General features: G+C 39.5%; 1 protein-coding gene and 1 pseudogene across 1 annotated transcript; one reads left to right on the top strand and one right to left on the bottom strand.

The window, feature by feature from the left end:
* Positions 1-897: 897 nt before the first annotated feature.
* Positions 898-12,623, bottom strand: LOC120435517 (interferon-induced very large GTPase 1-like). Its single transcript, XM_039605276.1, has 4 exons — positions 12,485-12,623; positions 12,342-12,381; positions 6,596-6,633; positions 898-6,479 (listed from the first exon to the last, which is right to left on the bottom strand). The coding sequence occupies exons 3-4, from the start codon at positions 6,614-6,616 to the stop codon at positions 2,784-2,786; spliced, it is 3,717 nt and encodes a 1,238-aa protein (XP_039461210.1). The 5' UTR covers positions 6,617-6,633; positions 12,342-12,381; positions 12,485-12,623; the 3' UTR covers positions 898-2,783.
* A 470-nt stretch (positions 12,624-13,093) lies between these two features.
* On the top strand, positions 13,094-13,989 carry LOC116312126 (annotated as a pseudogene).
* The last annotated feature ends 3,086 nt before the right edge of the window (positions 13,990-17,075 follow it).

Below are 17,075 nucleotides of genomic sequence, written 5' to 3'. Positions count from 1 at the left end.
CAGTGAAAATCCTAAAAGGTTATATTTGTATATAAATGTATCCTATATTATTAGGAGCTTCGGATAGCATGTGTTTTGTTAGACCTGCATTCCCAAACTGAATTTTTGCAATGTTGTTTCACTCTAAATAAACCTGTTTCACTGCTGCCAAACCTGTCTGTGCGCCACCAGGGTCCACCCGTGTTATTCCTAACATATATATATATATGTCATTAAGTGTGCATGCTGTATTAGGGATTACAGATTTCACTTTAAAAAATTAGTGCTTTCAAATGTTTGCTGTCATATTCCATACTTTACAGGGACCCTTTATAGACACATATGAAAAGTACTGTAATTAATATAGTCTTCATAATAATCTATAACTATTGTTGCAGTGTTTTGCAACAATTGCAGTAATTATTAGCATTATTATTATCATTTCTGTGTATTCTTTTTTCTTTTCTTTCTTATATTTTATACTCCTTTGTTTCCATTGTCTTGCATTTAGCTTTGCTTCCTTTGTATAATTTCCTTTTCATCATCAGCTTCATATTCCACATGGTTTGTCCAAAATATCCACTATCCCTCCTCTGCACATCAGTCTCCTGTCTTTCTATCAGTATCACTTCTCCAAAACATACATCATAACAGGTCTCATTACTGTATGTAAATCTTCCCTTTCACTCTTGCTGCTATCCTTTTGTCACAAATCATCCCTGATACCTGGCTCAACTTTGCACTTGCTGTTACTTTATTAATCACAGAGGTATCTAAACCTTCACTGCAGTCCACCTATAGCGACAGGTGAGACAGAGCTGGGATATGTGCATGGATATGCTCCATACTTTCTACTGTAAATTAGAACAAAAGCAGACAGAACAAGTTTGTTTTTACTTTTTTTTTATTATACCCATTTTCCACATTAATAACCAATATTCATTTCAGATAATTTATCACCAAATTTTCTTCTAAATCTATAAATAAAAAAAACCCCTCTCTCATTAAAACACTATTAATATTGATTCACCACATGAGAATTACAAGGACAAATCAAATGCATTTCAGAAGCAATTTTCTGAAACTACTCATCAAAATGTAATTTTATTCAATTACATTTTCCTAAAAATGTTTTCAGGTAAACAAAACCATGAACTATTTATGGAGCTACAGAAATGTAATTGTGCAACTTGATTAATATACAGAAGTATCGTTAATAAAATTTGTTGTCAAATCAAACGTCAGACTGAAAGAATACACATCACAAACTTAAATGGGTGAAAATATACTCTTTGGTACACCCAAAATGTACATTTTTCTTGTATGTTGGAAGAAAAAATTTATCAAAAACTACATAATCTTTTCATTTACAACTGTATGAGCAACAATCTAAAACAAAAAAAGGGAAAATGTATATGTTATTTATTCAGAAACTGTTTGTTTTAGCTGGATGTTCTTTTTCATTTTACTGTAAGATACCATTTCAGTAAGAGTGACTTTTAAACTTGATCTATTTCATAGATTTAGACAAATACTCTAAACTTAGATCATACATTTAACTTCACCTACTGCAAGTTTTTTTTCTGTTTGTTTATCTACACTTTCTACAAATCCACAAATTATCATGGTGATTTTGAATTACGACTCTTGTTGTTTTGCTCATTTGTCTGTATGTATGTCTGTACTAGTTAAATAAACCTTCAAGTAATGGTTAACTGTCTTTCCTCATTTATCAGGCAAAGACAGCATCTCAGGCTTCAGTTTGTTTCACTCATTTCATCCAGACTTTTAATAGCATCATCTTTTTTAATAGTTTTCCAGTCATCAGGAATCTTTCCTTTGCCCTTGAATTCTCTTTTATAGTGACTTTCTAGTTCCTTTTTGTAATGACAAACAAACCATTTCCAGTATGCCAGTTTTGACTCATCAGAGGTGATTCTCCAGGTTGCAAAATCTGGGCCACCATCTCTATAGTTTTTATAGGGAACACTTCTATCTGAACTTTCAAGGTAAAAATAAAGATCACTTCCAACAAGTGTTGTGCAGAAATCAATGCACATTTCATTTGTGTTTCTCCACTTCCCCCCAGCAACTGCACGAGGTTGATGGAAAGGGGCGCTGTGGTCATCAGGACTGTGATCTTCAATGGTGTTGGTACAAACAGCTGCACAGAATGGACACTTCACCCAGCAGCAGTTACACAGCTGATTAATGAGGATTTCATCAGACTTCTGCCTGGAGTCCTTCAGCTTATCCAGGGAGAGGCTGCTCATCTCCTCAGTGATGGATGTAAATCCTTTTTTTATCTCTTCCTTAAGAAATTCAAAGTTATTTATGTCACTGAAGTTTTCTGAACAAATGTTATCAAATGTCAGCTCATCCTTTATGACATTAGAAAATTCATTCAGCCACATATCGGTGTCTCCTTCTTTTGAGGTTTGGACCTTTTTTGTTGCAGTAAATAGTGCTTCACCCACGCGTGTTTTGATGTCATCAATATTGGTCTTGAGTACATTCACAGCTTCATCTTTGTGATCTTTGAAGATGTACTTCTCAACCTCTGCTTTAATGAAAGCTTCTGTTTGTGTCCTTGGATTTGTGATGTATGTGATGAAATCATCAAATTTTTCTTTCTCAGCGAGTGACTTCAACACATGTTTCTCCAAGTTCAGTCTGTTCCCATTGAATGCTGGGAAATTACACCTCATCTTTCCAGCAAGATCAATGGCAGTCTTGTTACAGACAGCCTCAAGAGTAGATGCTTTCAGCTTCTCACAGATCAGTTCTCCAAACACAACAGCAGATCAGTTTCCTTTACAAAAGCTTCTAAAAACTGTGTAAAACTGTGTTTTCTTGCTTTCTAAATAAATGATTGCATCATTATTCATTTTGAATTTTTTGTGGGACTCCAGAATCCAACATTCTGCCCTGTAGAACACATGAAGCAAGAGATCAACTGTAAACTCCTTCCTCAAAGTGTATTTCTTCTCTGACAGAAATTTCTGAACTTTTTCTGTCACATGATTGGCCACTTCACACAAGTAAGTTGATGTGTAGCCTCTTGTATCTAAAGGTTTGCTTTGGATTATATCAAGTGACTCTTTTTCAGCTTTAATAATAAGCAATCTGATCTGTTGTTGTTCTTTATCAGAGAAAGCATCTACTAATGCATATTTTTGAAAAGCATCAATCATTGTTCCCAGATATTTTTGTTCACTTGCGTTTATATATTCTGAATAATCACCAACCTCTGATATTCTCTTGTATCTGCCACTTCTTTTACATTCATCTATGAGAGATAATTCAAAACCAAGTTCTTGAAGGATTGTAAACTGATCGTGTTCCAAGTTGATGTCTTCAACACGTTTTGTATCTGCTGTTAATTCAGTAACCCAGCCGCTCCAAACAGAGTTGAACTGTCTTTGAAGCTCTTCTTCATCTTTGGCCTTATCCTTCAGTTTCAGAGCGAGCTCTTTGCTCTTCTGTAGAAGTTTGTTCTCAAACTCTGATTTCTTATCATCCATCATTTTACGACCTTTCTTCTGCTGGATAACGCCATCCAATTTTCTTTTTACTCTGTTCACTTGTTCATTATGAAATTCTTTAATTTTGATTTCAAATCGTCCTCTCCACTGAGCTAAGATCTCTTTCTCCGTCTCATCCTCAAAGTATTTTGTCATTGCTTCTGTGACCTCTGCATATTTTGGTCTTGTTTCTTCAATAAGATAACTAGACTCAACCTCATCAAGTTTTCCGTTTTCAATTCTGTTATGAAGTTGGTTTTCAATGCTCAACATGATGCTCCTCAGGCTCCAGGTCCAGTTCCCATACTGGACTTCCAGTTTTCTGTACACTGCAATTTCAAGTGTGTTTTTAAAACTGAAAACAAAACTTTCATTCAGCAGTGCAGTCCACAGGTCCTGGATGTTTGTTTTGAGCTGTGAGAGAGTGATCCCAGCAGACTTTGAAGCTTTAGAGAGGATGGTGTTCTTCACTTCCTGGATGCTCTCACTGTAACCTGGATTTGGAGGAGCCATGGGTGGACTGCCCTCCCACAGCTGGGCACAGTATTTCACATCTTTCTGAACATCAAATTCAATGACATCACTGAAGCACTCTGCATTACAAACTTCCTCTTCAGCTGCTAGTTTGGCCATCTGGTCCAGTTTTTCCTGCAGGCGTCTCTTTCCATCCATGTTTTTCTCTGCTGCTGCAACATCTGTGACATTCTGGTGAACAAACAAACAACTGGGAGAAAGTTTACCTTTCTTCATCCTCATGAAAGCCTGAACAACAATCTGCAGAATGTCCAGCATCTCAGATGGATTCTCTCCAAAGATGTTGATCAGTGTCAGGTTCCCCAGACCAACAACAAGTGTTGCCAGTTCATTGTCATGATGAAGAGTGTTGTTACCTTCTACCTCAAGAGCACGCAGTCCTCCAGTGTCCACCACTAGAACATAGTCAAACTTCAAGTCTTTCTTCATCTCCTCTGATACTTTGAGCAGCTGCATGAAGGCACCTTTGGTGCACCTGCCAGCACTCACTGCAAACTGCAGCCCAAACATGGTGTTCAGCATTGTTGATTTTCCACTGCTTTGTAGGCCCAAAACTGACAACACAAAAACTCTCTGGTCCCCCAGTTTCTTGATGACTTCTTCTAAAAGACTGGAGATCCATGTTAAAGGCACATGACCTGCATCACCATCCATCAGCTCCATCGGGTGTCCTGATATCATCAGCTGTGCAGCCAGCTCAGGGTATTCAGACCAGTCAGTGTGTCTGCTCTCTCTGTGTGTTGTTTTATGGGCTTCATAGATCTGTCCCATTTCTCTGAAGATGTGCTCCAAACCAAAAGTTGCAGACTGAAGTTTTTTTGATATGTCTTCAAGTTCAGTTTGTTTTCTTAATAACAGATCTGATTTGTCCCATTTGTTCTTCAAAGCCAAGACCTCAGACCACTTTTTATCATAACTTTGGAGAATTGAAGAAAGATCATCAGTGCAGAGGGCATCTATGAAGATCTGAGTCCATTTTAGGAAATACTCTCTGTCTGTTTGTGGCAATGATGAGAGACTTCCAGTGAACAACTCCATCAGTTTACTGCAGGAAACAGCACATTGTTTCTGACGTATGTTCATCAGTTCTTGTTGCTTTTGACTTTTCTCCTTTTCAATGTTTCCTCTGAGATGAAACAGTTCTTTGTGTATTTTGCTCCACTGATGCCACAGTTGGCCTTGACATGGGAGAAATTCATCTTTGATCTTGGAGACATCCATGTTATCCTTTGTAAGCAGATTTATTATTTCCATAGCAGCAAATTTCCCTCTTTGACAGGCTGGGTCAGTTTCATCCACTCTGATTCCAGAGAGCTCAGCCATGGTTTCAAGCTGGAAGGATGGTTTCAAGATGGGACCATTGAGAGAAGACAAAACTTCTCTAATGATCTTTTTCAGCTGTTCAGATACATCTGGCTGGCTTTTGTCTTTGAGGCCCATTATGTACTTTCCCTTTTTTGTCTTAACAGCATCACAGCTGCCATCAACAGTTAAACAAATGAGAGGCTTATGAGACTTAAAAAGAGATGATATAAATGATCGACTTTCTTCATTGCTTTGCAGAGATGCCAATACAAAAATATTGATGGAGGATTTTTCAATCAGTATGTCACGCTGTTTTTCAATCAACAGAGCATCACCATGGAGATTACAAAAGGCAATGCAGTCATTGAAGGCATCATTGGGTTTTCCAGCAGGGCAGTACCAGGCAATCTCTGCCACACCGTCCATCAGATAGCGAGACTTGGTGCTTCCTGGGCAGTTTCTGTGGAAGAAGGTGTCGTGACCGTCATTGATCAAAGTCTTCATCAGCTGAGATTTAGACACTGACAAAGAACCCAGACGGAAAAATGACACCAAGGGTGTTTCAGCTTTGTAGACTGGAACACTCTTCATGGTGACAATCGTTGAGTCATCTTTGATTTGAGTTACCTTCCAGGTTTTTGTTATTTCTCTGAAAGTCCACAGAGGAAACTGAATCTCCTTTGTGACTGGGTCAGGAACAAGTAAAGGTAAGGCATACTGACACTGAGAGAGCTTTGTAACCATCATCTGTTTCAGGAAGCTGTCTGAGCAGTGAAATACTGCCATCTGAACGTCCATTGGATGCACAGAAGTCTGCTCTTTCTTATGAGTTTCCACACTGCTGCTCACAAAAACATCCCAGTCACTGGAGGAGGCTTTGAACGACTCCTTGATCTGACAGCTTGATCTTACAGAAATATATCTGGCCCTGTAGTCCAACATTATCAGCCTATGGAGGAAAGTGTGAGCTAGATCTTTCTCAGATTCTACGTGGTACCATTTCACAGGTGGACCTATTTGAAGAAAATCTGCTGGTGACAACTTTTGTTGAATTTTGCCTTGAAGATGAAGTCTGTCCAGCAGTGTCTCGGTTTCTATTTGACATGACTTGTTCTGGCTGTCTTCTTCCTTCTCTGGCTGTAATAAATAAGCAAATAAAAACACATCATACGTTCAGAAATTACAATGTCAAAGAATGAGACTATTCTTAAATATTCTTTAAGCTCTTGTGACAAATATTTGGGCTTTCCCACCTTCTCTGTGTTTCCACTCATGTTCTCATCTGAGATGCCTGCAACATAAAAAATGAACCAGTAAGTGAGATGTACATGGCTGGATTAAATCAATAGTATGATAAAATGAAAATCATCAATGCATCAAAACGAAACTGAACCATTGTTTAAATAGTAACTGCTGCTGTTCAATAGGTGTAAATGCCCACATCCTTCTAAAGTTAAATTTAGTGCTTATTACTTTTGCTGCCATGTGACACTGCAGGCATGTATAAAAGTGAAAGACTGAATGTAACAGCCTGCTCTATGGAAGAAACTGGGCATCACTAGCCTATTTAGGTTTCTGCAAAACATCTGGTCCCTTTCTGCAATGCCTGAACCTTTACTGTGAAATTCAGATGTTAATCTATGACCATTATTGTTTGTTTATGTCAAATTAATAGCGGTATATTCACAAATATGCAAATATTTTTTGTGATATAATATAAGAGCAGCTTAAGAGGTCAAAACAGATGTGAAAGTAAATTTTTTGATGTTGAGGAGCTGTATGTGCACACAACTAACTACAGATAATGGTCAAGCCAACCTGTCCTAATTCAAACCAAGCTTCAGGATTTTTTTGGATTTTCCAAAACAGCCATCTTTAGGGTTTACACAGAGTGGTTACCGGATAGAAAATGTCAAGTGAATAGCAGCTCTCTCTGAGAAAATGCTTTGTTAATGCTAGAAGACAGACGAGAATGACTAGATTGCATCAAGCTCATAGGAACGCAACAGTAAATAAAATAACCACTTGTTCCAATAAATGTATGCAAAAAAGCATCTGTGCGTGCACAATATAGGCTTACTATGTTACGCCCTGGCTCTGCTAGGCGACAGGGGAGGTAACATAAATGAGCCCAGAGACAGGAGGGTCAAATTAAAAAAAACACAAGGTTTATTACCACAACTGAAAACCGTTAGTGAAACGACTCACAAGGCAATTTAAGCAACCAAAAAACAACTCTCATACATTCAAATAACAAAAGAACACTAACCATAAGGGCAGCAACTCAAAAAAAGAGGCTCAAAGGCAGAGGCACACCCTACACAGTCTGTTCAAATCAAAGAGTCCCCCACAAGAGAATAATCCTCAGCCTTTTGTACTCGCAGGTAACCGCAGGCAGCCGCGTCATTGGTCCGCTGCGCCTGAGGATCCCGCAGCAGCCAATGGTGTGTGGACTGGCACACTTCGATCTGCATGCAGTTGGGCGGGCATAGATCCCTGGCCAGCCAATCACCTGTGAGCCCTGGCACACTTGAATTTCCACACAGGAAGGCGGGCCCAATTGAGGCCACTGGCCAATAGAAGAAAATTATTGACTGGTCTGACGAGTCTCAATTTGTGCTGTGACATTTGTTTGGTAGGGTCAGGATGATGATGACGAAGACGACGATGACGAAGCCTTTATTTGTCACTTGCACTTGCCTGCAGCGAAATTGGACCTCTTCCAACCATACATACATTACACAAACATCACATTGGGGAGACAGGTCAGAACAGGTAGCATAAAGAAAAACAATTAAATGTAAAACACAATAGGGGAGTGGAGCAGAAAAAAGAGAACTCTACTCAGACTGAGCTTCTGATAGGAGATCAGTATGAGAACAGAAAACAAAAACTCCTCAGCACAAAAGCACATGAATCTTCACACCATAACACCATGAAAACACGTGACAAGCAACAGGGGTGGGTGAGTAGGGTTAGAATAAACCAATGTAGACAGCAGCATCAGCTCACGGCATCTCTGCGTGGGTCCAGCTAACCTGCCGTCTGTATCAGATGGGGGGCAAGCTTTGGAGACGTTTGGAATGGGGGAGGGGAGTGAGTGTGCATCTGTGTCAGTGTACATGCATATGTGTGTGTGTGTGTGTGTGTATCCTGTGTTCAGCTTGAGAGAGTGTCCTTTCACCTGGTTAAGCAAAAGTCAACAGTCCTTCAGCCAACAAAGCTGTCCTTGAAGGATAGGGTGAGAGAGACAAAACAATCCCGTTATCAGGGACAAGAATTTGCTGTTCCGGAGCCACATGACTGACGGAGATCATTGTTTGGGTTAATGTGAACAACTGCACCAATTTCGCAGTTGTTCATTATGTCCATCACTGGTCACCAGGTCTATCTGTTTCCCGTTGCAAAGCCGTGAGCTTCTCCAAGATCTTCCCATATGGCGTTCAATAAACATAGTCTGAGTACTCACAGCTTACCCATCGTCAATCATGTCGGCCAGCATAGTGGGGGCTTTGAACAGCTGTAACCGCTATCTTTGTTTTTCGATAGGCTAGGTCCGAGCCAGCTCCAATCAGCCAGAACTCTGTTATCATGGTAGAATGGTAGATGTCATTCAGTGTCCTCCATCAAGTGTCCCAGGCACATGACGCAACAGACCATCAAGTATCCAGCAGCAAACGTCTACAACCTAAAAGCATGGATCCATTATATCTAGAACTACCAGTTCAGGCTAGCAGTAGTAGTAATGCTGTGGGGGACATTTTCTTGACAAACTTTGGGCCAACTGAACATAGTTTAAATGCCACAGACTACCTGAGTATTTGTTACTGACCATAACCATCCCTTTATAACCACACAGTTTTCTGATGGCTGCTTCCAGCAGCATAACTATGCTATGTCGCAAATATCATCTCAAACTGATTTCTTGAATATGTTCACTGTGTTGAAATGACCTCCACAACTGCCAGATCTCAATCCAGCAGAGCCTCTTTGGGACATGATGGTTATTGTCTCATTAGCAATGACAAATCTGCAGCAACTCTGCAAAGCTTTCATGTCAATTAGGACTAAAATCTCCCAGAAATGTTTCCAGCACTTTGTTTAATTCATGTCACAAAGAATTAAGGCAGTTCTAAAGACAAAAGCAGTCCAACCCAACACTAGCAAGGTGTACCTAATTAAGTGAAATTACCTAATTAAATTAAACCAGGTAATTTATTACGCTTGTCAATACTGGCTGTCTGCAGTTGTTTACACTCACTAGTTGGCAGCAAACCACGTATTGTATGTTGTAGTTTCAATGCTACTACATGCCAGGTAGTAGGCATTCCAATAACCATGCCATGCAATATTTCTGAAGCCCCCCCAAAAAAGCCAACAGTTTGACATCTCCTAGAACACATAGAATGTGGCTTGGGCTGTCTGCATGCCAAAACATACTTGGAAAGCATGCTGAACCCCAAATTGGTCCTGATGTAGTAATCTGTAAGTGACAATAATGCATGGAATAAAATGAAGTGCTGTTTAAATGGGTTACCACTCCATGAAGTGTAAAGCACTTTGAGTTCTCAATAAAACAATAAGTGCTTTATAAATACCAGTACTCCAGGTTTGTTCCCATGTTTAAAGAATGGAAAACCTAGCATTTAGTCATGTCCATGAATTCAAGACTTCAGGCTGTCATTGTCAGCAAAGAGTTTTCAACCAAGTGTTATAAATGAACATTTGATTTTCAGTTATTTAATTTGTCCAATTACTTTTGAGACCCCAAAATGAAGGGATTGTGTTAAAAACACTTTAGGTCCTCACATTTTTATGTAATCTTTACATTCAACCCACTAAATTAAAGCTGGAAGTCTGCACATCAACTGAGTTGTTTCTTTTAAAATTCACTGTGGTGATGTGAAAACTAGAAAACAGTTGTCTCTGTCCAAATATTTATGGACCCAACTGTATTTTCTTTTATCTTTAGAATCATAATTATTCTTAATGTTTTCATCTGTAAGTTAGAGTTAGGGTTTACTAACCTAACCATAACTCAATAAGTTGAATGACCAAACTTTTCAGTCAGCATTGAAATGAAAATAAGTGCAAAAACGTTCATTTTTTTCCCAGAAATATGCAGTCACCACATGTGCAACAACAAATTGAAGAACTACACTGAATGTATGATTCCTTGTCCTCATTAACTTTGATGTAGGAAGAAACAGATTTCAAATAATGAGTATCAAATTAATATTTTATTATTATTATTATTAGTAGTAGTAGTAGTAGTAGTATATTTAATTTATAATAATATGGACACACACACACACCTTTGTAGAAATAAGAAATTTAAATTGTAGTTTCCTCTTCCCATCTTAATATCGAACAGATCAAACCAAAAACAGGTCCCATGTCTCTCCTTTGAATTGTTTTATTGTGTTTCTCCACCTTGTATTCACCTTGTGGGAAAATGGTAAGTTTTGAAATTTAAAATTTAGGGACACTTCAAGATATTTAAAAAGAAAAGGCATGCATGCATTAATTTCTCCCACTGTCTCAGACTAAGGAGGAAATAAAAGACCAAGAAATTATGAGAAGTTCCTTAGAGATGACTTTTTGTTCAATTAAGCTACATTAACTGAGATGAATGGAAATCTGACTTAAATCAGGTGGTACCATAAGTGTAATGAAACAAACCGTAAGAGTGGAGCAAAAAGAGTATGATCGTGTTATCACTGAGACCAAGCAGCTGGGAAATCTGGCTCAAAGGGTGACTGTAAAAAGGAACTGTAGCCTGAAACAGAAGTCTCGGTGCACCACCACCAAAATAATTTTCCCTATTCTGCAACGCAAAAATCAAGGGGAAAAAAAAAAACTTACTCGAGACTCTATTCTTAGAAATGTGGATTTAAAGACATCAAGGACCAAAAATGTTTTTATTCCAGGGGCCAGAGCAGGCGACACTGAAATAAATTTGAAACCGCTCGCTAAAGGTAAACAAAATTCATATTGAATTAGTATGTGACTTTGCTTTAAAATATTAAAAAATTAAAAAATGAATAAAAAATGTAGTTTTCTCTGGTCCCCTCCACAATCTGGCCTTGACAGACATGCTTATGTGTATGTATTGAAAACACAGTGAGGAATCTTGGAGTCATTTTTCAACTCATTCATCATAATCAGAGGTGAGTTTTCTCTCAATCTACTTTATGATTAAAGGACATTCTGCTTAAATTCAACAAGCTCAATGCAACATGATAACAGCATATCAAAAATTCATTAAAAATCATCCTTGATAGTTGACATCAAAATCTCAATAGATTGATTTTTTTTGTTCACCTACTCTGCATGCCTGTATAATTTCATCTGAAGCTGCTCAGATAAATAAAATTAAACAATTATAATATTAATTATATTTAAAGAGTTAGATAACAGTTATCCTCAAATTCAGCAAAGTTAATGGAACATGATGACGCCAAAAGTCAATTGAATGTTATTAAGTCATATTAAAATGTATTAAAAATCATCCTTGATAGTTGATGTGGAATTCTCAACAAACTTCTCGGCCGACAGTTAAGTGGAGAGAAAGTGGAGAGAGAGAGGACAGAGCATGCAGCTAATGGACACAGATCAGACTCGAAACCAGGCCAGTGCTTTTTAACAAAACGAAAGTAAATACAACATTAAAAAAAATCAATAGATATCGGAAAACTTAGAATAGTTTGAGATGAAATTCGGCACAGATTTAGAGTAGGTGAGTCGAAGGAGGAATCTGAAGAAGAAGAACTACCAGAAAACTTGTGTTGGAGCGCAAAATAATTTAAGCGTCGGCTGGCTTCACCGCAGCAAATGGATCACTCGAACACAATTTTTTAACGGCATGAAGCCATAGTGCTACTCGCTGATCGTCACTCTTTTAGCCTGTAACAGCTCTTGTGGGGGCCTTTTATGATTGTACAGTGACAAGTGCTGTTTTACAGGCACACAAGAAAAAATATAATCCAACATACATACCTGTCTCTTGTTTTCTGAGCTCCTGGTTTAGTTTTGATTTCTAAGGGAAGTTGTCAGCGGGAAAAAAAGAAAGTTCCTGTCAACCTACAAACGATGCATGTATATGTGTGTGTGTGTCTAGAAATATCACCCCACAAACTCACCTTCTAAGCTCTGTTTGGTTTAGATGCAGCTGTCTTATAAATCCTACCAGACTCTACTCTTTATATTTAGTAAGATCAGTAACATCAGATGCTACCTTTACCTCTCACAAACTTTTTCCACCTGCGAGAGGGATTTTAGGATTTAGAGTCTCTGTATATCCGTAACTTCCTCATGAGTGACGTCAAAAGCAATAATCAGGGAGTATTGGCCGCACTTCGTGATTTCCCAGAAACCATGTGACTTCGAAGAAAGAGGTGCGGTTTGGACATTGACCAGCACAAAGTGGATACTTGTTTCTGACAAGTGGACATTCACTGTAAAATTCTGTATTGATCAAGCACTGAAATGATCTAATACAGGAACATGTAGTTTGACTATTTAAATTTCATTTTGTGAGAAATAAATCTTTTGCAGAGTGGTCAGACACTCTTAAACCTTTTTCATTAGCTCATGCTTGTTTAATTTTGCATTAGATGAGTTGGATAAGAGACAATGTTTAACATGAATTGTACTGAGGAAGACAATACAACACAGACACAAGTATATGACATCTACAGAAGTTTGTGTAGCAACCAGTCAAAACCCATCAGTGCCTTTCCCCCAGTCAGATGAGGTCTGTGAAGTACACCAACCCACTTCCACTACTTGTCCAAGTTTACAGAGGACACGAAGCACTGATACTTGACAGAAAATGTCTCACCCTGTGGAGAGATTCCAAGTCATTATCAACCATCTTGACAGACCTGCAGGAATCAGAGCTCCACCCACGTCTGCTCAAACCATACAGTCACGCACATCAGAAAGCTGTCTCTGAACTGCAGGACTTGCAGGAGGATCGTGACCTCTTCCGGTACGGCTCTTTACCAGCGATCCATAAGTACATTGAGTGTTTCACTGGACAGAATATCATGGCTATGCACATGACGCTGATCAACAAACCTCCTGATGCAAGTAAGAAGACGTCCTGTCATCCATTGAATCAGGATCTGAATTACTTCCTCTTTTGACCATGTGATGGGATTGTCTGTGCATGGACAGCTATGGAGACAGTGAACGGGCAGAATGGCTGCCTGGTCGTCCTGCCAGGATCACACAATGCCATGCTGCAGGAACATGACTATCCTGAGTTGGAGGGCTGAGTGAACAAGATGTACCATGGAGTCCAAGACTGTGACCCACAGTACCCCAGGGTGCACCTAGAAATGGAATAGGGTGACAGTCTTCTTCCACCCAGTTCATCCACAGCTCTGACATGACCCACACACCAGGCTTCTCCTGGCCATGGTCATCTCCTGTTAGTATGCCAGCAGTAATTGCTATTATATTGATGTGAAAGGAAACACACAGGAAAACAGAGAAAGAGGTGAAGGAGATTGTAGCGAGGAAGTATGCTGTTGGTGATGAAGTCACTTTCAAAGACACCCGGGCCATTCTGGTTCGTCTGGTGCAGGGAGAGAGGATTTCAATATCAAGACACTGCTGCAGAGTTATGAATCTGAGCTGAAACTTCACCACATCAATGCAGCGGCTAAATGAGAAGCAACAGGCTTGCAACACTGCAACAAAGTGTTGGGCGGTTTTCTGCTAAGTGCTGTGCAAGGGTTCAAAATACTCATCTATTTTTTTGCTAACACTGTCACTAATTTTCTTTCACCAAAATGCACTGGATTAGTCTGTGTATAATTCTGACATTTAACAGTTCCACTTAAAATCCATCTGTAAATTTGTTTAGCGAAGTGGGGAAAAATGAAGACACTAATTACACAAATGTGCAAATTTAAATAATGGATTTTCACAAGTTGATACATCCTCGATCTGCTGGTGGTACATACCATGCAGGGGCCTATCCTGCCATGTTGGTTCCCCCTCTTCATCTTCTTTCTTGGGTTTCTGCTGCCTGTGGTATTCACTGAGCACACGGTCGGTTGTTACCATCTTCCTGATGTATTCTTCTATCTCCTCCTTTGGCCAGCTTATTATCCCAGCAGGGTACCTGATCACGGGCAGGGTGTAGGTGTTGATGGCCCGGATCTTGTTCTTACCATTCAGCTGACTCCTCAGGACTTGCCTGACCCTCTGCAGGTATTTGGTGGTCGCAGCTTTCCTAGTGGCCACTTCGTGGTTCCCATTTGCCTGTGGGATTCCCAGGTACCTGTAGCTGTCCTTGATGTCTGTAATGTTGCCTTCTGTTAGTTCAATCCCCTTCCCTCTCTTTGTTACCATCCATTTCTCCAGTCCGAATGACATTCCAATGTCCTTACTGTATATCCTGGTGGTGTGGATCAGTGAATCGATGTCTCGTTCACTCTTGGCATACAGCTTGATGTCCTCCATGTACAGGAGGTGGCTGACAACTGCTCCATTCCGTAGTTGGTATCCGTAGCCAGTCTTGTTAATGATCTCACCGAGGGGGTTCAGGCTTATGCAGAACAGCAGTGGGGACAGAGCATCTCCTTGGCAGATCCCTCATTTGATGGCGACTTGTGTTATTGGCTTGAAGTTGGCCTCTAGTGTTGTACGCCACATCTCCATTGAGTTCCTGATGAAGGCTCTTAGGATCCTGTTGATCTTGTATGGTTCTAGGCTTTCCAGGATCCAAGTGTCACAGGCCCTCTTTTAATCAATCCAGGCAGTGCACAGGTTGCTCAGTCTTGTTTTACAGTCTTGGGCGACTGCTCTGTTTACCAGTAGCTGGTGTTTCGCTCCTCTGGTATTCCTGCCAATTCCTTTCTGTGCTCTGCTCATGTATTGAGCCATGAGCCTGTTCATCTTAGACACTATGATGTCTGACAGGAGCGTCCTTGTGATACTGAGGCAGGTTATTGGCCAGTAGTTGGATGGGACTGGTCCCACTGGTCCAAACTAATAAATATGAACACACACCAAATCTATGCCATCCAGGAAATAAAGTACTCTCAAACAGTACTTGAGTATTTTAATATGGCATAATCAACAGATTACTCAATTACTAAAATAATAGAGAGCTGCAGCCCTAGTTGTTAGTCTGACTTGTCTCCTTGACCTTTGCTCAGGCTTGGGTAAAAATAATGTCTAGCTTCAAATTAATGAACTACACTGCTTCTGATGGATCTGTGACCAGAGGTTTAGAGGGGTTGTGTAGGTTTTGGAAAGATTTGGCTATAAAGTCTGAAACAGTAATTGACACTTTGCAGTAAGCTGAGGGAATCTGTCTGTCTGTCTCCCTCCCTCCCTCCTTGTCCAGCTAATCAGTCTTTCTCCCAAGCCTTGTTGTGGCTGCTCTGCCATCTGTTATCCAAGCACTATTAGCATTATTAATCCCTCTCTGTGAGAGGACTGCTGCTTGCTGAATCAGTGTGGTTGTTTACACCTGAGTTTGCTGAGTGTCTCGGTAAGCTGCTGCCTGATTGTTATAGTGTATTTTTATTTTTTACTGATTTTTGTACTGTAGAGGCTGGTGAGAAACAATATTTCATTTCAGTCTGTGTATTTCTGTAAATACCATGTGAAATGACAATAAACCTTCTTGAATGATGAATTATGTACTAGCACACCATGTAGCTGAATTATTTCTCTGTAAGAGCATCACACACATATCTGTTTCCAAGATAATGATGGAAGAAGTGTATAAATGAAACTCATGGGCACTTGCACAGACGTTCACTGTGTATGCTATTGCTTCCTGTGTCTCTCACTTCATAAGGGAATTTTTCTAACAAATAGATACTGACATATAGGATTGTTTGAAATCCATGTTTGGAAGATGGAAAACTGTTATTTCATCTCTTGCTTTAGCCTTGATCATTGCAATTGCATATTTTGAATTGAGTGGTTTCTGTATTATTTATTGATATGCAACAGAATCTCTACAAAGATTGAAACTGTGACACCTGATAATCACGTTCATTGCCAACTCTTTTTTCATTTCTGCAGGAACAAGAAACAAAAACAACAGCCAATTTCCTTAAGTCCTGAAACCTTTTAAATAAATGTTGTCACTCAGCCCGGGTATTTGTACTCCACCACATTAACATCCTGTCCCAGGATAGACACGTCCTCTTCTTTCTTAAGTAATAAGTAGTAAGTTTAGACCTCGATTGAACGCAAGTAACAAACAGATTCAAGTAAGTATTTGAAAGAGTGTTTCCCATTCATGCCACAGTTGTTAAGTTTATTTTATTTAGTTTTATTTTGTTAAGTTGAAGTCTGTTGATGGTGGCAGCAGTGTAAGCAATATATTCCAGATATTTTAATTTTCCTCAGGAGCATTTTGCAGTTTCTCCCAGAGGATCCTAAGTTGTTCCAGGACCAGGTTACATATATCCAGGTGTACCTCGGGGTCTTTTCCAAACTGGTTGTCCCCTGAAAACCTCAAAGAGGAGGGGCTTGGGATGTAGGATTAAGAGAAGGGCAAGGAGGGTGGAAGAGATGAAGCAAAAGAATGATGGGTAACTGAAGTAAGTGAAGAGAAGGATGGAGGAAGGATAAAAGGGAGGTGGGGAGAGTAGAGGGGTGAAGGGAGGATGAATGAAATAAGTAATGTGTAGAGAGAAGACGGGTGGAAGTGATATTTATTTATCATGGAATTACAAGTTAACCTGGCCATGAAAC

This window comes from Oreochromis aureus, linkage group 22 (genome assembly GCF_013358895.1).
Source record: "Oreochromis aureus strain Israel breed Guangdong linkage group 22, ZZ_aureus, whole genome shotgun sequence".
In the NCBI taxonomy this organism is placed as follows: Eukaryota; Metazoa; Chordata; class Actinopteri; order Cichliformes; family Cichlidae; genus Oreochromis; species Oreochromis aureus.
The sequence above is the reverse complement of the archived record's forward strand: the minus strand, read 5'-3'. Positions and strand labels throughout refer to the sequence as shown.

Excerpts from the sequence above, each read along its gene's own strand:
- LOC120435517 (XM_039605276.1), bottom strand. The coding sequence starts at position 6,616 with ATGAGTGGAAACACAGAGAAG. Across the intron at positions 6,480-6,595 it reads TGAGTGGAAACACAGAGAAG|CCAGAGAAGGAAGAAGACAG; the intron begins GTGGGAAAGCCC and ends TATTTATTACAG.